The 23770-nt window shown below is 37.9% G+C and overlaps 1 protein-coding gene across 1 annotated transcript in view; it reads left to right on the plus strand.

Moving 5' to 3' along the window:
• Nucleotides 1–23770, plus strand: part of CTSC (cathepsin C) — a 39438-nt gene that overhangs the window by 12456 nt on the left and 3212 nt on the right. The window contains exons 3-6 of the mRNA XM_028515770.2: nucleotides 6636–6802; nucleotides 12965–13120; nucleotides 17608–17723; nucleotides 22972–23103. Coding sequence (XP_028371571.1) covers nucleotides 6636–6802; nucleotides 12965–13120; nucleotides 17608–17723; nucleotides 22972–23103 — 571 coding nt within the window. The remainder of the gene's footprint in view (nucleotides 1–6635; nucleotides 6803–12964; nucleotides 13121–17607; nucleotides 17724–22971; nucleotides 23104–23770) is intronic.

Below are 23770 nucleotides of genomic sequence, written 5' to 3' on the forward strand. Positions count from 1 at the left end.
AGTACTTGATTTATTTATCATCCCAAAATATCCTGACAAAATATATTTCATTGTGATAACCTTTGAAAACAATGTACAAATATGCTTCATTATCATGACTTTGGTGCCAAAAGCAATGTTAGAGTTTCTGTTACCGGTAATTTATATTACTGAATACTTTGAACATGTGGAAACAGAATTTTCTACTTAAAACCTTTGAAATAAATAATTTTATTAGTTTTGACCCATTTTGTTAAAAGTTTGAAGGTGTCACAAATTCGGTAGAGATTAGAAGAATTACTGTTTGGCATTAGGGATGGTGACAATTTAATAGACAAAGTTAAACTGAAACATTTGCTTTATTTATACATAAGATTAAAAAGTGAATACTGCAGTGATGGAACCCTTTAAAAGCATCTGTTTCCAAAACCTTGTCTTTTAATGTGGCTGACAGAAATCATACCAGGAGCAGTGTAAGTGTAAGCTTTGTCATTTTCCTTTGTTTGCTTTTATTTACATCATTAGTATTTGAAAATCCGGATTTCTTTGCAAGTGTTGTTTTAAACTACTTGTTCATTTTGTGAGAGGTAGCTTAATTAAATCACTAGGTACACAAGTATGTTTAAGCAGACACACAAAGGAATGTGCTGTGTCCCAACCACCTGGGGTAGCACACTATGTGAGGAAGGGACATCTGACATTGGAGTGCCTGGCGCTGTCAGTGTTGCTTTGCATATTAAATGATAGTGGACTTTGGTTTTCAATTTTATTTTTATACTACAAATAGAAATACAAATTATAATATTTTCCAATATTATAATTGGAAATCATTTGTAAATCATTTGGAAATTACTGGTTGGCAGGATAGAACTTGTATGAACTGCTCAAGTGACAGTTTGGTCTGAAGTGTAAGTTCCTTGGTGGTGTGGAAAAAGTCTTAAACAGCTTTGTGTCCCCATGGTTACAGATGGTTACTTGTTTAGTGTTTTAAATTTTTTAAACTCTTCAAATTTCAACAGCATCTTTAGCCTTTATAGGAATACAGTGAAGTGCATGTCACTCCCATTATCAGGTGAAGAAGTTCAGGCTGCCCAGTTGTGACTTGGCTCCTGGTTACGTGAAGAAGTAGCAGAACAAGGGCTTAAAGGGCAAAGTCCTTTTTTTACTACACTGCTTTTGTCTCAGCCAGTGCATTATTACATAAAGTATTCAAATATTTGCTAAGTGTCATTAATCAGGCAAACAGTGGAACATGATGTAAATGATTTATCACCCCTCTATGTCAAAGAGCAGTTGAGAAAGAGTCACGATAAATAACAAGTTCTAAAATAGATGAATCAGTTTTTTTTTGTTTTGGGAGTTTTTTTTTGGTTAACATTAGTAGGTAGAACTAAACGAATAGTTGATAAAATGAGAGGGAAATGGAAGAAGGGGGGTTTTGTGAATGCTTGGCCACCCAATGGTAATTTTGAAGAAGCAAATAGATAGTTATTCAATGCTAGCAGTTTTCTAAACATAAGTGCAAGGGTTTGGAGGTTCTTCAAATTTTATGAAATTATCTATTTGCTTTGGTAGAAATTGGCATTAATGAATATAAACTTGAATGACCCCATCTGTGCAAAGCAGGATTCAGAAACTAATGTTTATACAACAGACATAGTACTCTTAGGGAAAAAAAAATTTTGGCTACATTTCAAAGTGGATAGTGTAGCCAAGACTTCAACTTCTTAATTGGTAATAATGTCAAAAATCACATAAGAAGTATTCCACAATAGCAGGAAGAGTGGCCGACACCCTGGGAACGTTCAGACCAGAAGCTAACAGGGCACGGTGTGTGGTCCTCCCCAGTAGAGGTGCTGAGTGCACTTGGCTGCTGGAGCGGCTAGTGCTTCATTTCTCCCAAGCGGAAGATGCCTTACACAGTGTGTTACAGCCCTGCCCTACCTTCTATAGGGTGGTTTTAGGTTCTAAAAAATTATTTTAGATTGGGAAAACTACAGAATAATATAAGTATATTAAATGGAAAATAATTCCATCAATTTAATGTATCAGAAATGGTACAAAAATGGGCAGCTTCCTTTGTACATTTGTTTGAATTAAAACAACAACCGTTGCAGAGTTTTTTGAGATTATTTAGGATTACTTAGATATATAAATACTCTAAGTATATAAAGAGTGTGCCTGAAGTAAGAATTATTTACCTGGCTTTATGAATATTAAATAGGAAATCCACAGATATAAGGACTATATTAGGAAGTTTAAAGAGAGATTTTGGAACTCCTAGATCAAGCTAAATTTACTGATAGGGAAACTGAGGTTTGGACAGGAAAACTGACATTTCTGAAGTAACACTAAGAGTCAGAATTTGGTCTCTGATGTTATGGCAGCACCATACTTTTGTTAATTTTAGACTTTGTATTTCTTCTGAGTTTCTGTGTTGTTGAAATAGGACTTTGCATTTGTTGTTCTGACTGCTTCTCCGTGCCAGTTTCCTACATGTTAAATAAACAAAAATCCTGTTCTCATGGTGCTTATTTGTGTGTGTGTGTGTGTGTGTGCGTGCGTGTGCGTGTGTGTGTGTAAAGAATAACCGCATAGGCTGTTGTCAAAACTGAATAGGTTAGTATGTATAAAATAGGGTCTGTGAGGTGAAGGCCATTATTGTTGTCCTCATCTTACAAATGTGGAAACCGAAAGTACAGGGAGGATAAGTAACTTGCTCAGGATCACACAGCCAGTGAGTGGCGGAGCTGGATACAGTCTGGGCAGTCCTGCCCGAGATCAGGTCCTCTACACTGCTTTGCATTAAAAACCCTTGACAAAAATGGTGCAAAGACTGACGGGTTAAGGAAACATAGGCACCTGAACAATAAGGAATGGCCATTAGTGCTTCCAGAATATTTAGGTGGTCCTTGAAAGACCTTGAGCAATAGTTTGGACCTTGAGCAATAAAGAATTAATAATTCTTTAAGGGAAAGGATGGATAAAGCATTGAGCCTTGTAACTGTCAACTCATATTTGAATTTTTCCTCCCCATTTAACTCTGCAAAGCCACTTTTTTTTCATGAGAAAAATAATGCCTATTATCCCAAGAAATCATTGTGAGGCTCAAATGGTACAGATGGAAATCCTTTGAAAACTGGGTTTTAAGCCTTTGCTGCATGGATTCTAGGTATCTTCTCTCAGTGTTTTTGACAATTGAATCACATGGTTACTTCTCTAGCTCTTTCTGAGAAGACAAAGTATACGAAGAAGTGGTGTGTGGTACTAGGAAGAATGCTCTGTTCTAGGAGTCCTTGATTATAAACTCTAGTTAGACACCTCTTCTAGGTCTCTCTTTTTTTTTTGTCCCCTGAGACTATTATTTTTGTTCTCTTGAACATCGAAGATTTTTGAGTAATCTGTGAAATGTTTATGAAGTATGAAGTGATAGATAAATGTTAAGGTCCAGTAGTTTTGTAATACTGGTGATGGGGAGTACAGAGTCCTTGAACAAATCTAAATGATGGGAGGACTGAGGCAAAGTTAGTCATGCTCTAGTGATTTCCCTCTCTCAAAATAACAAGCCCGCTGTCCTCTCACAGGGGAACTTTATTTGGTGATAGCCTTCATGCTTATAGCTGTGACTCAGTTGTGCCAAGTAGGTGGGCAAAACCACACCATGGGAAACACAGGGCCTATTTCTTCCACTTTGAATGCCCCTAACTCTTTTGGTCTGTAGGGAAAGTCATTTCATCTGTGATCTAAATTTTGGCTTAGATGGGGAAGTTTTCTGGGCCTCTCCAAACATGGTTAGGTTGCTGAACCACATGATGTTGTAATGAATTATTTACATATTTGTTTACATCATTAAATTCTAAACTTCTAAGGGCTGCGGCCTCGTCAACACATATGTGCATGCATACCTAGCACTTTGCATAATGCCTGGGGAATATTATGTGATCAATAAATATCTGATAAGTAAATGAAAGAGCTTAGCAAAATACAAAATACATTATATAAGTCATGATTATTTTCAGGAAGTGTTATCACAACGCCAGATGGGTCCAGGTTAGCAGCCTCTGGTGCATCTGGGCCATCCCATACAGACATCCTGTTCGTAGGTTGCAAGTCTTATTCTTTGGAAACAAGAATATTTTTAAAGTGATTAATTTTATGAAATATGTATAACCATCTCTGTTTGGTAAATAACCAAGAAAATCCCTCCTACACACTCATTTCACCTTTCATTTCCATTTTTAAAAACTGTATTTCATAAAAAATGTATATTTTTGCATTCAACTTAAGTAGTACCTTGTATTTTTTCCTCTTGGTGTATCATAGGTGTTCTGTTTCTATTGTTCTATGGAGGTGTCAGCATACTTTTTCTTAGACAGCGAACATTTTAGGCTTTGTGGGCCTCATGTTTCTGCAGCAGGTACTCAGTTCTGCCGCCCTTGCACACCAGCAGCCACAGGCCACACAGACAAGTGGCCGGGCAGTGTGCCGGGAGAGCTATGTTCATGAAAGCAGGTGGCCTTCCCTAGCCTTAGATTGCCTAACTCTTCTATAAAATTCCCATTTACATTTAAAATGTTATATTATATGCCTTTGAACCATTAATTTACTTAATTATTTTTATATTTGAAAATGCAGGCTATTCATTTGTTCTTGTTTTGACCTTTTCTGTGATGCTGCAGTGGGTGTTTTCTGTGTTTAGTAGGATTATTTCCATTTATTTGCATTCGATGATTTCTATAAAGTAGATCTCAAGAACTCTTAAAGCCTTGCCAAGACTGCTTTCTAAAGCAGCAGAGGAGGGAGGAAGGGAGCATTGGCTTAGCCACAACCTGGCCTGCATGACTGACATATGACGGGGGAATGGGGAACACGGCCGAGAGCCCATGCCAAAGAGAAATGCTAAATAGAACCTCAAGGCATGTAGGTTGCATCGTGTGAGGTTGCCAATATTAGAATGCTTTTGATCTATAAAAATTTTTGTGGTTTCATGTAGTTCAGCACAATAAGCATACATTTTGTCAACTATGTCACATAATACACCCTGCAACATTGCATCCTGATTATATCCTCGGCCTTTGTTTCCAAGTTCCTTGACCTGAGCTGGGCTTTAGCAAGGACATGAGGAGTGGTGAGCTGAACTCATGCTAGTGAGCTATTCCTAGCCAGAGGTGGACAGATGGGCTTCACAATATCATGAACCACTGAGATCGAAGCAAAATGTACCTATGAGTAGCCCATAGTAACTTATCCTGTGCTATCTAGCTTGGTGATTGGGGGGGGGGGGGGAATCCAGGATTCAGATCTAGCTCTTTTGGATTCTAAGACCATTTTTAACTCTACCAATAAGTATGATTTGAATTCAGAGATAGTCATATGCAATAAGGTAATATTATCTTTAAGTACAGTTTAGCCCACTCATTCCTCTAAATTTGGGATTTGCAAACTATAGTCCTATTTTTTTTAAGATAAAGTTTTATTGGAACATATTCTACTTTATTCATTTATGCATTCCCTATGCATATTTTACTTTGCATGGTGGAGTTGAGTGGTTGTGACAGAGGCCTTGCAACCTGCAAGCCTTAAAATATTACAATACGGCCCTTAAAAAGGAAGCGTGCCAGCTCCTGCATGCAGGTAAAGTAGTATTCGTTATCTTAGAGTAGGAGTCTGCCAAGTACAGCCCATGGTCTGAACCCGGCCCACTGTGTATTTTTTCTCAAGAAAAGTATTGAAATACAGCTGACTGTGGTGCCAGTTTGGCTGCTTTTGTTTCCTTAAATTAAATCAATGCATTAAATTGTGCCCAAGTTCCTTCCTTATAAAAAGTTAGCATGCTTTTTATTTCCTGCATCTCACACTCTATCTATGCTTTCACTATGGAATATGTCTCTTTCCCCCATGAAAAGATGTTGTAACATGAGGATTCTAGGCTCTGGGGCCAAAGCCTCTGAGTTCCAGTCCCGGATCTATCACTTTATAGTTAGCATTGAAGTAAGACAAAGGGCCATATTAGTGAAATAAAATAGAATATCCAGTAGCCAAGTTGCTTTATGATCTGAATAGCCTACTGAATTTGAAGATTGACAGAAGAAAGGATTTTCAGTCTTATGAAAATATTCATCACGTATTCCTGTGTTTTATTGGAGTGGATCTTCTCTGAGTGGAAAAATATAGTCTGCCCTACTGGCCAGGATTTAGTTCCTGCCCCAATGCAGGTCTTACCTTATGTAGAGGGTACATATCCCCTCTGAGCTGAGCCTTTATTTTCTAGTTGGCAGAAAGGGGTTTGGGTATCTGCTTCCTCCTAGGCTTATTGTGAGGATTAAATGAGGTAATTTGTAAAGTGCCTGGAATGTGGCATTTGCTATTAAAATGTTAGTTTCTTTCCTTGTCTTTCATATCCAGAAGTGTTTTGTTATGCAAATGTCATTTGGTGACGAACAATGCTTACCATGTAGACATTTATTTCTCCTCCTTGTCCAGAGTACCCTTCGAGAATGTGAGCTCTCAGGGTGAAGCCTTTGTTTTGGTTGGCAGAGCTGATTCCCAAGGTGAAAGGAAAAGGGGGTGTCTTTCCTGTGACTGGGAGGCGGGGCAATGGACTGGAAAATTGACCACAGATTCACCTGGCTTTTCCTCCCCTTATTTAATTGCAGTATAAAGAAGAGGGCATGAAGGTGACCAGTTACTGCCATGAGACAATGACTGGGTGGGTGCATGATGTGCTGGGCCGGAACTGGGCTTGTTTCACCGGAAGGAAGGTGGGAACTGCCTCTGAGAATGGGATCGTGAACACGGCACACCTTCAGAGTCTCAAGGAAAAGTGAGTGAGTTGTCACCAATGAAAGATACATTTCGTTTGGTTTATAGTACATATAATTATGTGTGTATGTTGATTCTTGAAAAATGTTATTTTGATTATATAAAATTTATTTGGCTTGGAAACAAAATTTGACTGGAAAAATATGTTGACTGATGTAATTGAGAGAAGAACCTTTTTTTTTCCCAAAACATTCCTAAACTAATGTAACAATGATGGCTTTAAAGGAGATTTATATAAGAGGACTGCATAACTGCAATGACTAGTAAATAAAAATCATTTTATTATTGCCATGTAAAAACATGTTGTATAATATTTGTAGATACATATGTTTATGTTGTAACAACTATAGGCAGTACTAACTGAATGTAAATTTTAAACAAGGCAATAGTAACTGAAATTAAAATTCTTAGTATTTATGTTGTGTATGTCATTTGCCAAGCTGCCACAGCAAAGTACCACAGGCTTAAGGGCTTTAACAACAGAAATTTGTGTTCTCACAGTTCTGGAAGCTAGAAGTCCAAGGTTGAGATGTCGGCAGGTTTGCTCTCCTCTGATGCCTCTCTCCTTGGCTTGCACATGGCCGCCTTCTCTCTGTGTCTCCATGTGATGCTCCCTCTGTCTGTGTCCTCAGTTCCACTTCTTGTAAGAACACCCTTCATGCTGGATTAGAGCGTACTCATATGACCTCTCTTTACCTTAACTTCTTCTTTAAAGGCCCTGTCTCTAAATACTGTCACATGCTGAAGTACTAGAGGTCAGGACTTCAACATTTTAATTTTGACAAGATACAAATCATGCTATAACCTTCAGTTAATGTTTTTATTAAGTTAGGTACACTTTAGGTAACTGTGAACAACACAAATAAGACATTTCAGACTTTTGTTAGTTTGGGAAAGAAAAGGAAAAGGAAAAGAAACATTGTTGGTAGCAACTTTTCCTGTTTTATTTAGTTGTGAAATCCACTGAAAGTGTATATAAACAAATCATCGAAAGCAGGTCACCCTAGCAGGGAATGACTGCAACAGAGAGGTGGGGGACATGAGTTTAAAGAGGACAAAATGAGCCCTGGCTGGTGTAGCTCAGTGGATTGAGCGCGGGCTGGGAACCAAAGTGTCCCAGGTTCGATTCCCAGCCAGGGTACATGCCTGGGTTGCAGGCCATAACCCCCAGCAACCGCACATTGATGTTTCTCTCTCTCTCTGTCTATCTCCCTCCCTTCCCCTCTAAAAAAAAATAAACAAATAAAAAATCTTTAAAAAAAAAAAAAGAGGACAAAATGCACTTGTCGGGGAAAGTGCTGACCTAGATCTAGACTAATCCATGCCCCCCCCATTTTTAATTTATCTTTTAAATTGCTTGCCTTCACTTGACCATTGAGCAACCCATTTCCTAATAAGCTGTTCATTTTTACTCTGTGATTTAGAATATACTCCACACTATTGTATCTTTTTGACATTTCAAACATTGCTTCATTTAGTGAAGAAGCTAAACTGCTAATCGGAGTGCTGAGAATATATGTTGCCTCACCTGTAAAAGGAGCATGTGGGATGAAATTAAGCTCAAGATCTCTTTCAGCTCATAATGATCTGCTAATCCACAGTAAGGTACATTATTTTTAATCTCACTGGATTTTTAAAAATATATACATACATACTTTTTTAATCCTCACGTGAGAACATGCTTATTGAATTTAGAGAGAGGGGAAGGGAGGAAGAGAAACGTCAATGTAAGACAGAAATGTCAATCAAGCACCCTGCCAGGAGATCAAACCCGTAACTGAGAACCTTTTGGTTACAGGATGATGCTTTAACCAAATAAGCCACACTGGATAGGGGTGATATATGTACTTCACCCATTAACTCTGTAATTTGCCAATCACAAGCTAGTTTTCAACAGTTACATTCCCTGGATCACGGCTGCATAAGAGTGGGATTAACTGGAAAACAGGGAGACCAGAGACATGGCCGGAGGTGACACCACACAGCCTGTGCCACGGCGGTACAGTTGTCAAGTTCAGTAGTGGTTTGGTAAAGCTGGTCCGCTTCTGTTCCCTTTGTCAGGGATTCTCGTGTTTGTGAAAATTGGAATGACAAGTGGTAGGGTTCCATTTCCTGGTTTGAATTATCATTGCCTTTATCCAGAATCTCACTAGCAACTGGTTACTATAACACCAGCCCAAACTTCTCTGCCCGCATGTGGAGAACACTTCCCATTGTAAAGGTAACAGTGCAGGTTGCTGTCCCTATGCCAAACCTGAGCTTCTTCAGGAAGGTTTTGTTCTCCATGAGATCTAGTACACTGAACAAGCCAAATGCTTAAATTTTGGCAAGAACAAGGGTGTCGCTCATGAAGTCTACAAAAGGAATCTGTGTGTGAGCATTGTAGAAAGAGTAAGCAGCATTTAGACTCATAAGTTGGATGGCTCAGGATGGTGGAGAGAAGCATATAAAAACACAGGAAGTCTGTCACCTCCTCATTTGCATTCTCCACCCAAATGTGTCAATGATATTTTCCTGAGGATAGAACCAGTGCTCTGCCTCTTCCTGGCTCATGACTGGCATTAGGTAAAGAGGCTTCAGGTATCTGGTGAGGAGCTGGTGCACTTGTTAGAATGTCCTTGTTTTCCATTGGTCATGGTGCAGCTGTCTTGGAAGACTAGGGCAGTCAGTAGAGCTTCATGGTATCTGCATGGTCGTATTTCCACTCAGGTAGAAAAACTTCAGTCAGCTTCTGTGGGTTTCAGGACTGATACCAGTACCTACAGGTGTCAACAGGCTTTGGAAATACTGCCACGGCAGTGTAAAATGCCCTCCAGCTGAACCCACCCACTTATCTCGTGGATCAGGAATGGAGCCAACTCCCTGGAGCGCCGAGTATTGTACACACACAGGAAATTGATATCCACTACCTCTGTGTGTCTTAAATGTGGTTGTTTGTGGGGATGGCACTGATGAACCCAGCCAGTTTCTAACTTGAGGCAACTCGAACCCCACAGTGCCACTGAGGGAGCCAGCCAGGCAGCCTGAGAGCCCATAAAAGAAATTCTGGGGAGCACCGTATTTTTTGGACTATAAGATGCACTCTTCCCGAATTTGGGAGGAAAATGAGGGTGCATCTTATAGTTCAAATGTAGCTTACCTGGCTTGCTGTGGAGGGTGGCAGTTGAGCAGGGTCACAGGTTATTAAATATTTTACCACATTTTTTGCTTCAAAATTATTTTTCTCCTCTAAAACCTAGGTACATCTTGTGGTCCAGTGTGTCTTATAGTCCTAAAAGTACGGTAATCAGATTGGAGCACTTTGTCATCATCTTCCACATAATTCTCATTCAGGAGGCTGTGTAATTCTTTTAGCATGCCTCAGTTCCCCAGGTCCAAGGCACACCAGGTAAAGTCCTGGGGCAGGTGTGGGGCTCCTGGCAGATATTGTCTCTGTTGAGCTCCTTGGACTGTGGGTGTTTTCGACTTCTCCCAATTTCAGGACGGGCTGTGTCCCTGAAGTGGTTCCTTTACTTGCTAGCTTCCTCCACTGTTGTGTGACAGGTCCCTGACCCACTGAAAACAGTTCAATGGTCTTCTGTATTTCCTGGATCCTCCCTGCTGGCGAAGAGTTCATCTTCACATGTTGTTTCTCCACTGCATGTCTTGCTGCCTTTCTCTTTCTTCTTTTTTTGTCTCTTTTTCTTCTTTTGGCCCCACTGTCATTGGCTGGCCTCAAACCACCCCAGTTGTTGCTGTTGTCCTCATTTTCGTGGTCACTGTAGTGCTTACCACCAGCCATGTCTGTTCCCTTCCATCCTCTGTAGATCCGAAAGTGCCAGGGACTTCTTGTCCAGCTCACTCTCATTCACCAGAAACTGGCCTCCATGCTTCCTTAATCTCATTGGACCTCAGACCCTAAAAGTAGCAGTGTTTAAGACCTACTTTGTCATTACTTTAATGTGCACAGCATATGATGTTTCCCCAGAAGTTACAATACAACAACAAGGGAAGTAAGGGTGGTTATTGCTCCTCAGACACTTGAGGTCCATGAAATAGCAGCTCTTATCAGTGGAAAATATTTCAAGATACACATTTACAATTTAAAATTTACTCTTGTCTAAAGAAACAAGTAACTCTAATTTGTTTTTGTTGTGATAGTATTGTGAGGAATATGATATAAGCAGTTTTATAATCTGTTTAATAAAGGTGCCTCTTTGGTTTCACTCTGTAGCAAATGGGGAAGAAGGGGAATGACTTTGGTAAAACAATCAACATTAATCTATGTGGCTGCATGTTTTTCTTATAAATTTCAGTGCTGTCAAGATTTTTTTGACTAGAGCAAAATGGTTTCTCTATGAACATATAAATTAGGAGAAAGAAAAGTTCACGGTATGCCTAAGACATTACTCAGGTTAGGCATATCCTACTTTGCCTAATGGAAAGTTTACAGAAGTCTTGGGTAATGAGTCACACTTAAGCCACTGAATCTTATTTAGTAGTAGTAGTAATATGATAAATTCTATAATGCTTAGTACCTGGCACATGGGTGTGATACATATTTGAATTAAATAAATAATCAACTCCCCTAATTTTTTTTTTACTTTGTAAACATGCTTTTAGTGTTCTGTATTTATTCACATCTGAATCCAAGCATTTAGCATCAGGTAAACCAGAGCATCTCAAATTTTAATGTTATCATGAGTCACAGGTTGGAGGAGGGAGGGTCTTATTAAACTGCATGTTCAGATGGTCTGGGTTGAGTGCTTATAGTCTGCATTTCTAACAAATTTCCAGGTCCAAGAACCAAATTTTAGTAACAACACTATAAATCTGTCCATACAGAATAAATTTTTTAAATTATATAGCGATATGATTTTCCATGCTCTATATGCATTATACAGTTTGTTTTGTCCTCTTTTTTTTTTGTTACAAAATTATAAAGGTGCATTGTAGAAAGTGTAAGAGGTAGGGAAAGATGGTGATCCCGTGTCACCACTCAGAGATAACCATGGCTGGCGTTTAAAAATGTACTCATAAATATATATTGTACTCTCACATAACTAGTTAATTTTATATAAACTTCTTTGATATCCTAGTGTTAGTACCCTTTCATATTACTAAATAATCTTCCAGACACTTTTACTGAATAAACTATATAGTAAATTAAGTACCAGCATTTATTTAGTCAGTGCCTTATCTTAGAGCATTTGTTTCAGTTCTTTATAACCAATCACAAATATAAAAATGTTTCATTGAACAATTTTATACATTCATCTTATTTAGCCAAACTCCTGTTTTCATAGAAGACATTCCAATTCCAGGCTGCTGATGTATGTATCAGTGTATATATGCTGATTTATATGTCCTTGTATATGCACATACACATGTGTACATGCATACATATATGCATATATACATATATGACCACAGGCAAAAGTGGATGGTGTCTTTTGGACTCATACATTATGTATTTATATATGAACCAAACCCAAATTTGCTTTGGTGCCAGAAAAGCAGCTTTGTTTAAACAAAGGATATCAACACAGACTGTGCTATAAACAACAGTTTGTTTAAAATATGAGGGACAATGAGGAGGATATATATCAAAAGCCTGATGTGTGTAGAGTCAAATTAAGGGAATTTTTCAGATCAAAACTGCTTACCATTTATGGCTAGAATGTCTGATACTGCCACACAAGGCTCCCAGGGATCCCTTAGCTGGGCTGATGGGTTCACATGCTGCATTTCTCACTGTAAGATGACTTGAGTGTGCAGTGGCATCTCATTAGAGTTAAGAATAGTTCAAGGATCCTGAATATTTTGGTTCTTGTTTTTCTGAAATCAAATTTTATTTTATCTCATGATTTCAGTTTATCTAAGTTTTGTGTTCTGTATATTAATGTTTCTTGTCCTGTTGACTGTTTGGAAATTCGGCATTGTGTGCCTCTCTATATACTGTGGTACTCCTAACGTGTGGATTTTTTAAATACATTCTTATTTTAGAATAAAGATTATTTTGAAGATTTGAACAAATGCTGATGCTACATTACCAAAAAAAATTGCTTTCCTGAAAAATTATACCACTTTCCACTTTGGCCCAGAGGATAAGAGTGCCTATTTCAGAGGAGTCTATTTATATCAATAAAAAGTGTACCTAAAGCTGTTTTATTTTTGTTGGCAGGTATTCCAATAGGCTCTACAAATATAATCATGACTTTGTGAAAGCAATCAATGCCGTTCAGAAGTCTTGGACTGCAACCACATACATGGAATATGAGACTCTCACCCTGAGAGAGATGATTAGAAGAGGTGGTGGCCACAGCCGGAGAATCCCCAGGTAATACAGCACATCTCTTTACCACTGATAAAGACATTTGTGTTGAATGCCATCCTCTCTTCCAATCAGCATGTCTCCCTGGATTGCCCACCATTTTACTGGTCATTCCCACATAATTATTTTTCCTTTCTTTCACCTTTTTTTCTGACCATCTTCCTCTTCTATTCATACATACTCGAATGCTCTCCAAGTCCTATTTATGGGTATTGCTTTCACAGCATCTGACGCTTGCATGATTTCCTTTCCATTTTCTGAATGCTGGCTCAGTTAGGGCTTTGTCGTCTCTTCCCTGCATTATGGATTAGCCTCCTACCTCCTGTCTCTTTGGTCTCTTTCCCTCTCTGTCCCCATTCTTAGCTTTTCTATAAAATATTACTAGTTTCATCTTTCTATACTCAGCTATTATTGTGTTACTGCCTATTGTATAATGAATAAATTTAACTTGGTAACAAAAGCCACCTATATTTGACCATAACTATATTTACTACCATGACCTGCTTTCAAATGTATGACACAATTACTGAAAACTTTCCTTTCACATAACCTCCATTCATTCCATTCCTTTTCCCTCAGATACCCCTCAATTTGCCTATAATAACTGCCAAATTTGACACCTGTAAAAATCTCAAAAATTCTCTCTCTGTTTTAAGGTTCAAAAAAATATTTATTTATCAGTATACCTCTATTTACTCTCAGCCAGAAGTGACATTTCCTATCTTTAGCTTACATACTGCATGGTATATTCTTACTTTAGGAAATTAGGTGATAATACTTTTAATTTATATAGTCAGGAATTTGGTAGATTTTTAAAAATTCTTTCAAAACTGTAGCTTATATACTCAGACATAGATCTGAGTATATAAGCTTAACATTTGTAAAGTAGCCAAGGGTATTTCTGTGATGCCATACCTTGCTTCAGGAGAAATTCATGCAACTGAAACCCATAGGGAGCTAATGAGAGTCAGTAAATTGTGTGGGCAAGTATTTCCCCTTAGTACATCACAATGTGTTCCAAATTTTTGAGAATACACTATTTCCTTCATATAAATAGAATGTGGTTCATATTGTATTGTTTGAAAAGGCAACTGATTAATTAATTGTTAACTAAGTAAAATGCATTCTGACTTTCTGTCTGCAGACTAATAATCCTAATGCTCTGGTATTTTTCAACTACAAGGCTGTTTGGAGATTTTTCCTATCAAATTGATAGCATTTTCTCACAGTTCTGCCCCTTTTCAAAAAAGAATGTACAATATTCTCAATATTGTATATGATATTTCTCAAGGTGTGTTCTATGGAATTTCTAGTCTGTGAGATGCTCTTGATATTCAAAACTGGAGAATGGAGCATGTCCTATCCCTTCTTAGGTTCATAACGTGAATGGGGAGAGGGGCCCCTGCCTGAAATATTTGAGCCTCAGACACAACTGCTTTGCTATTTTTCATGTGCCAAGTAGAGGAACTCTTTTAAACTATTCTTTTAAGATTTTAGTTATTTATTTTTAGAGAGAGTAGAAGGGAGGCAGGAAGAGGGAGAGAAACATCTGTGTGAGAGAGAAACATTGATCGGTTGTCCCCTGCATGTACCCTGATCGAGGACTAAACTCAAAACCCAGGCATATGCCCCGAGCAGGAATCAGCAACCCTTCATTTCACAAGATAATGCCCAACCAACTGAGCCACACTAATCAGAGCTATCTGAGGAACTCTTGTGCTTTATTCTTCTCTCCTATCACCCAACCACTTTTGTTCTGGAAAAGAGCTAGCTTTATGATGGTCTACTTTTGGGGCTTATGTTCCATAGAAGGTTTGAGATATGGAGATGGAATTGAGTGAAGTTGGAAATAGTGAAGCAGACAGCGTGATCTAGCAGCCTCATTTTCAGTAGTGTTTTGTATGTAATAGAAACTCTCATAGATTCTTAGTTTAAGATACAGGGAGTTTGTGCAACTGCTGAAATGATAGAAAAAAATGTATTATTCTTAGGCATCTCTCTGAGTCCAGAACATTCACCAGATTCTTATAGAATATGGACCGAAATGATTAAGAGCCACTAATGTACAGTATAACTATAATCTTTGTAATTCCCACTTCTCCATCTCCCACATCCCCCTTTCACTCTCTTCATTTTTTTACACCATTCAGCTTCAGTTGCCACATTGTTTTTGCTTTGTCTGTGTGTGCATTGAAGGGCAAACGTTCTGCCCAATGGAGTGGTGGAAAGGAGGAAGTTATCATGTGAATGCCTTTCATGTGCCTGAGAGTCACTTAAATCTATCAGCATCATATTTACTCTTCTTAATGACAGTTATCATGATAATAGCTTAATAACTTACCAAGGACTTATCAGAGGCAGGCCTGTTCTAAGCCTTATTTTCATAAAAATCCTTTGAGGTATGTATGTTGTAGCCATGTTAAAAACAGTCCATCATAGTTTTGTGATCTTAGGATCTTTGTCTGATGTGACACAGCTAGTAAGCAGTGAAACCATTTGAAGGATGTTGGTATGACTCTGAGATACTTGCCTTGAAATTCCTTTTTTATCTTCCATATTTCTTGGTGTATTATTATGTATGTACAAGACAATTAGTTAATATTTACTGATCGATCAAATCTTTTGGTCTCTCAATATAAAATCATAAAAACTGTTTATTTCTTTCCAAAATTTTTTGTACCCTAGTTTTTATTCATAAATCTCAGAAAAAGTATCCAAGGTTTTAATTTTGGTTTATTTTTTCCTGCCGCATGTACAAAATTTTTATGATGCATAGCTTTTTATATGCCTTGGTTAGTCCATGGACATTATCCAAGTGAAAAGTTTTATAGCATTACTATAATTTCTTTGTACTTTTAGTGGTAATTTCTTTATGTTTCAGTCTCTTTTAAAAAATATTTATTTACTTATTTTTAGAGACAAGGGAAGAGAGGGAGAGAAACATCAATGTGCGAGAGATATGTCAATCAGTTGCCTCTCACACGCCCCTAACCTGGGGACCTGGCCCACAACCCAGGCATGGTCCCCAACCAGGAACTAAACTGGCAACCCTCTGGTTCACAGGCCGGCACTCAATCAATTGAGCCACACCAGCCAGGGTTATGTTTCAGTCTCTTAATGCTGTCTTTCATATGGTCAAAGACCACCTCATATTCATTGTCTAGTAATGTCCCTGTTTTAGTTAATGTTTTAGTGAAAAATTAATTGACACTGCTGTATAGAATATACTATCTCTTCTTTATAGTTCCCAAGGTTATGATTGCTGGTCATAACTGATTTTTTCTCTTTGTTTCATCTCACTTTTGTTTTGTCCTAGCATTAACTTATACCACCCCTACAAGATGTGTGTGAGAGAAGGAACTACTTGGGATTAGTTGCAGAGGACATGAAGAAGCCCAGAAATAATTTTTGCCAGTGACTAAATTGAAACCTGGTAAAAACCAATGTGGTAACCGCTGGAAAGTTAGAACACTGTGGTATGATAATGCCAAGTTGAGTAAGCAATTCAAGTACTTTACAATAACAGAAAAATAAATGTTACCACAATACAACAATAGTACCCTAGCAAAAGAGTTGTTGGAGTAGAGAGAGAAGTGAGTTTTGGCTAGGGGTTGGGGGTTGGAGGCTGCTGCTCTATGAGCAGTCACTACAATTAGAAAAACTCTAAGGGGATTTCTTTTAAGCTTTGGACCACAGGCATTTTTGATAAAAGAGAGCAGCAGTACAAAGACATTGAACTTAGCATTCAGCAGACTTGGGTAAACTTTAAGGAGTCTGGTATGGCTAGGGCTAGAATGCTTTATTTGTATGTGTGTTTTAAATCTCTAATACAGAGAAGCTTGTAGAACAATTTTCTCCTTTCCAGAAAATGTCTAGCCATCATTTCATCATCCCAGGCAACTCTTCTTTCGTGTCTTATTTTCCAAGCATATCAATAAGGTGTAGTTCTATAATGGTGAAGCAGTTTATCCTCTGTTTATGAAGCCAGTCTGCTTATGCTATACTCAGGCCTTTTATTTCTGTGCTTCCTTCACTTCTTTTACTACCTCATTGTCTCTGCCACGCACCTCCTGAATCATACATCAGCTCCTCTATTTCTCTTTATCCTTTGTCAGCCATCTTTACCTTCCCATGTCTACTTGCTTGGTCAAAATCTGTAAGAAGTAAGAGAATGCAGCTGTTGAAACATACTAAAAATAGCATTGCAGTGGCACACAAAACCAGTGTCATTTCACAGGGGAAAGTTACTAATCCATGAAAAAGAAATGGGTGATGAAAGCCATTTACACAACTTAGTTGTATAATAGATACATTATATAGATTGTCACATTATTGTGCAATGGACACATTGAAACATTGATGGCACAAGTGCTCTTTGGGGCTGAATCTAGATCTTAGCCAGTCCAGAGGTTGAAATCCTAGAAGCAGAGGTTAGGCAATCATCCTTAAAGGAAAGACTATGTATTAATGTCAAATGTATATTTCCATCCTAGGCCCAATCCCGCACCAGTAACTGCTGAAATACGTGAGAAGGTTTTACATTTGCCAACCTCTTGGGACTGGAGAAATGTTCACGGTACCAATTTTGTTAGCCCTGTTCGAAACCAAGGTAAAAAAAAGTTTAATTTTTCATTAATTTATTCTGAAGCATTTATTGAACATTTACTGTGTCCAAGTTCTGGAGTAGATTCTGGGGATACAGAAATGAAATGGGTGTGATTCACTTTCAAAAGAAATGGAAATGATACAGCCATTGAACACTCACTTTTCCTTTTATATCCATTCCATGACAGACTTTGGTACTAGATAATTTCTCCAACTGAGCACAGAATTTCTTAATTATCCTTCTTAGTATAGGTTCCATGTAGTTAATGAAATTAATCAGAATGATATGTAAGCAAAACTCATTTGCCCTCCTAGCAGGAGAGATTCATATAAAAACAAAGAATCCATTCAACTAAAATCTGTCTTCCTTCTGCAAATGGTTTGCTGGAATCCTACTTTGCTACCTGCCTTCCCATTCCCTGCCCTGACCCAATTATTTAGTCTGTAATTACTGTAGAAGCCCAGAAAATAGATCCATAATTTTTTCTGGTAGATTTTTTGAACTGTGACCTTTCCATTCACTTTGTATCAGAATATTATATATTATGGTAAATATTAACCCCGCTTCCAAAATCATGGCCTTGGATCAGAGCCCAGGTTTACCAAAAGTTTCACTACAAATGCATTTTACCACTTATTTCCAGAAACTGGATACAGTATGAGTAGATTTAATAACTATTCCTTGAATAGCACTTGACAGCAAATTATCTTACCCTAAATTTTAGCCAACAATGACTTAGAGAATCATTTATGTAATACTCAAGATTATTATTTATAAGTTCATTCTGAAGATAATTACAGCACATATGACTGATTTGTTACTATAAAATATGGGTAGTTTTTGCTGTCTGGAATCATTCTGATTAGTGTCTCCTGAGAGGATTATAAGTTAGTAATACCCAAAGATAAATTGTTCTTCCCTTTACCTAAAACTTCAGTGACAGTCAGCTTCTACTTCTCAGCATTCAGCACTGACCCTTCAATTTTATCCTCACTGAACTCTTACAAAGTGTTCTAAGTCCAGGGCTTGGGCAGGTCTTACAGCAGCCAGTCAGCATGGTTCCTGTCCTGCAGGCGACAGACACCAGAGGTCACATCTCTTTGTCTTTCCTTTGTACTAGTTATTCTAGGACTCTTGACTCCCACCTTCTCTCTCTCTGGGGAGGGCTCCTTTGGAAAGGAGGGATTGGAAATGAGAGACATTTGAAGGTAATTGAGAAAGGAATGCAAAGTGAAATTAAAGAATAGATGTTAAAAAGAGGATTAAAATTTTCTCTATCATCCAACAGATTTCCTATGCTTATTTGAAAGGAATAAGTAAATACTGCATGTCCATGTTGATTTTGCGGGTCTGGCACGTGGTTGCTTCTGTTGTGTTTCATGTTTACAAAGTACCTAACAGGTTAGGAGGTTTTTTTAATGGCTGAGGATATAAAGACTAATGTGACATTAAGTCTTTAGGAAAGTCTCCAGGAAGACCCTTTCTTAGAGGGTTATACTTGAGCAAGATCTGCAAGCAAAATGTTAAAATAGAATATGATAAATGATTTGAGAAAGTTTTTAAGATTCCTTGGAAGCACAGGAGAAGGTGGAAAGAAAAGTTTAGTTCCACCCACTTCCCAAAAGATGATATGACTGACTGTGATGAGACAATAATTCAGGGGAAGAAAATTAGGCTTTCTAAAGCCAAATTCTTTGATGCTGGTTTTCTTGTAGCTTGGAAAAGCTAATAGGGTCTCCAATGACCCATATTCCTTGCATGTTATAAATGTGGTTTGCACAGACATGGGTAATTTAAAATCAGAAGTATTTGATAGATTAATTGCTTTTGAATTGATCCCTCATCTGTAATATCTTGTTCGGCACTTGAGAAAATAATGTACTTAGAAGTTCCTCTTTCAACTTTTTTTTTATACTTTCAGTTGGAAAAAAAATATTTTCTCTTCCTACTAATTGGGCTACTTGGAAATTTTCACTAACTTTAAGAACACTGATGTTCTATATAACCCACAATTCAAAATCAGCCACAATCAAGGGTATTCACAAGTTTATGCAGAGAGAAAATCAAGATTAATGGACAAAAGAGGTATTGGAAGACAAATGAGGTTTTATGTTTACTCTTGAAAACAGGTTTAAGCACCAGCCTTACAGCTAGGTTGACTATGAAGTGTGAGAGGGAAGAGAGCTAGGAAATCAGAAAAGAGGGACTTAGTTTTTCTTCCAGCTATGCTGACTTTATTTATTATATAATATCTTGAAGAGAGAAGAGGGATGTCTCTCAGGTCATGGTAATTAGGAAATGCAGAGTGTTTTCAAATGTTTAAAGTGCAGTTCATTTCAGCCTTGTTTTAATTACTGTTTACACTGTTAGAGCTGGGAGGCAGAACCCTTAAACTCTCTGCTTTACTGTATTCATTTTACACACAAAAATACAAAGAAATGCCAGGATGATCAAGTGACTTGCCCAGAGCCGAGTGACAAAGCAAGAGGGAGAGGGGGGAAGAAAAGGAATCCTGACTCCTTACTCCTAGTTCAGTGTATTTTCTGCCATTGGAAGGTACAGCTGAACATAGTTAAGTCATGGGAAAATCATATTATCTATTTGAGATTGTGAAAATTTGATTTTGGCAGAGTTCTGTCTGGGCCAGATCTCCCCTGGCTTTCTTAAGGGATAATGGTTTTTTAGAATGTAGATTCTGGCCTTGACTTTTGCAGTCATTAATTAACTTACACATTTTTCCGGGAACTACAGAAGACTGAGGGAGGTTATCTCCTTTTTTCATTCCCATGATTTCTCTGTCATTCTCAGCTCTTGAGTATACATGTGTCCTGTCCCTCCCACAGTGATGGATGGTCAGAAATAACCAAGAGAGGTTATTTCTGTGGCTGTCATGGGCCAAGAATGCTGGATAGCCACAATGGGGTTGTTTCCAGATTTTCATGGGATGCTATTTTTTAAAAAGATGCTGATGTTTCATTATAGGAACACAGGCTTTGGCTATTTACAGTCACTCATGTAGTTCTTCGACATTCTGTGACTTGAAATGTCAAGGATGTTTAAGGATAGCATTATTCGGATAGTTTAAACAAAATGTATGTTTATTTTGGTCTATTAAGTAACTAGATGACAGGGAAAGAAAATGTGAAGATTCATTAAAGCAGCTATAGACCTATGAACTGAAAAAAAACACTAAGCCTGCATTAGGAGTGATTTGGGCACTAGTACCTGCCATCTACTAGCTGTGTGACTTTGGACAGGTCATTATTGCTTCTTTCAGAGTCTCAGTATGTGCATTATCATGTGAGTGGTTTGTATACTAGATGAATTCCAAGGCCCCCTTGCAAATGTTTGTCTTCTAATGCTCATAGTTTAGGTGATTCTTCATCATCAAAAGCAGTATGTGATATGATTGGATAAATCTGAGATGTTCGTGGGGAGAATTTTGAGGAATATCATAAATGGTAGCAGGTAAAAGGTAGTAGGGCTCCAAGAGATTCTAGGGTTTGGATCTATGATATTGTTGAATTACTTAGAGGAGGCTCACATTAGGATCTAGAGTTCTGCCTCCCTTAAGGGAGACAGGTTAGAAATAAGACAAGGTTGACTATTTCCATTGAAGTTATTCTTTTTTCCTGGATGTAAATATGTATCTATTGTTCATAACTTGACTCTTCTTTCTACAAACATGAATTGAGTTCCCTCATTGCATCAGGCACCAAGATGAAAAAACAAACTTTCTGCAAATACTCAAGGAAATTTACAGTATAGCTTGTGGAAAACTACAAGTAATTCAAGTAGAGTTTGGAATGTTGGAGGCTGAGTGTAGAGTATCCTGGATTTCCTTTGCACTAAGGAAGGAAGGAGATCAACAGTTACCTTCTACAGGTAACATATTTTGGATGCATAGTGCTCTTTCGAATATTTTGGTCTCTAAGGAAGGCAGTTACTAAATTATTAAATCCATATTTATTAAAGAGAACAATGACAGCATTCTCTTTATGAAGAAGGAGTTTTTTGAGTTGTCATACTGTGTGTTCCTTGACCTCATCTTGTGTGTTTAAGGGGGTGCTCACCACTGAGATGATTTGGTAACTGATATTAGTAAAGTGGGCAACATACCAATTGTGTATAATTACATTTAATACCAATGTCTTGGATTTGGTACAAGCAAATGTCCATGTAGAATTTGTATCAGTGGCAGAGTGAAAGAAGCTACGTAATAATGGAAATATTAAAATTATGTTCATTTCTTTCTAGAATTATAACAATATATAATGATATATAACAATTATATCTATATCTATATATATATAGATATCCCAGTTTTGATATATATGTGCCATGTTTTCTTATTTATTTCTTAACCACACATATTGAAGAAACAAAGAAAATAATATTGTTTACATAGTTCACCTCATAATACAACGTTTTCCCTTCTTTTGAAACAGCAACTACGTTCCTTGCAAATTAACTTTGTCTTTGCCAGAGCATGGAGGTGTTACATAGAACACCTTGTCCCTTCTCCCCACCTCCATCCAGCTCCTTTCATGTTTCTCTCTCCTCTCAGTGAGACTTTTCAGGGACTGTGGCTGTGCTACTGAAACCCTCATCCCCTCAGGGCCAGTCTGCTTTCAGTTTCACTACCTCCATCTGCCTATCATTTCCTCATTGGCTGCCTTAAATACCATACCATTATAATGACTCTCTTGCCCTTCTTGGGCTTTGTGGTATTTTGCCTCCTTGACTCTGGTTAAATCCAACTCTCTACAATACACTCATGCATCAGCCATTCTTAGAGTTAGTTCCACCTAGCAAATTGCTTTAGAAAATGCTGCTGTAGAGATATTAAAAGCTCAGTTTACATGTATCTCTCCCTAGTTTTTCTCTCAGTCTGATGGCTCAGAATGTTGCAGATATCAATCAATTCTTCATGATCAAGAATACTGTCAAATGCTTTGCAGAAGTTGGGAGTTTTTTGTTCTTTTCTTTTTTAATCTTAAAATATTCTCAAGGAAAGCCCCATGTAGTAACATTTGCCTTTTGAAGAAAAGCTGAAATTTTAATATGTGTGTATAAGGTCAGCCATGCTTGTCCAGGGAGTCTGCTTTAATGCTCTCATCCTTACGAACAACCACAGCAACACTCAGTATCAGTATTTCAAGGTGTCTGAACCATTCAGCTTTTTCTCTGTTTCTTCATGACTCTTTCAAAGGTCTCCTGGGTTATGTATCTTTTTTTTTTCCATCACCAGCATCTTGTGGAAGCTGCTACTCCTTTGCTTCTGTGGGTATGCTGGAAGCAAGGATACGTATACTGACCAACAATACGCAGACACCAATCCTGAGTCCTCAGGAGGTTGTGTCATGTAGCCAGTATGCTCAAGGTAAGTACTGATTCCAAGCACTATTTACCTGTGTGTGGCTAGGCATTGTTGGCAAAGTAAAAGGATGGTGTAGTAGAGAGAGCACCCTGTCTGTAGTCAGAAAACCCTGGTGTGAGTTCTGGCCCTGTCTAATTACTAATAGATGGTTTCTTATGCAATTCGCTATACCATCCAGCAAAATGTCAGTAGTTACTATATAATGGATGAGCACTGCCTTTTAGGGGACTCATATATATTACCCAGCAATTCTCAAATCCTTGAAAAAGTAGATATAATCCCTAATTCGTATACAGGGAGCAGACATGAAGTTGTTTGGTAGTATTTTGAAGGCCACACAGCTTCTAACCCTCAGAGTTTCAGTTCCCACTAAGGTCTCCCTCCAAAACCTGATTCGTATTAAAACCAAACTGACACTGGTTTCTCTTTAGGGTAATTTTTAAATTTCGTGTGTACATTTTCAGAACAGGGCATTTGTAATGTATGTAGAAGCCTAATTGCCATTGATTCAGGGAGAAACATTCCCATTTTAATCCTTTATTTTGTCAACCTCAGATATGGCCAATAAAAAGTTGCTCAGTTCACCAGTGAGACTGCTGGTGAGTGATTATTTATCAATAAGCCTTTCACTCTTTCTGAAATACTTATCAAACACAGACACTGTGACCCC

Source organism: Phyllostomus discolor, chromosome 6 (assembly GCF_004126475.2).
Source record: "Phyllostomus discolor isolate MPI-MPIP mPhyDis1 chromosome 6, mPhyDis1.pri.v3, whole genome shotgun sequence".
NCBI classification, from domain to species: domain Eukaryota; kingdom Metazoa; phylum Chordata; class Mammalia; order Chiroptera; family Phyllostomidae; genus Phyllostomus; species Phyllostomus discolor.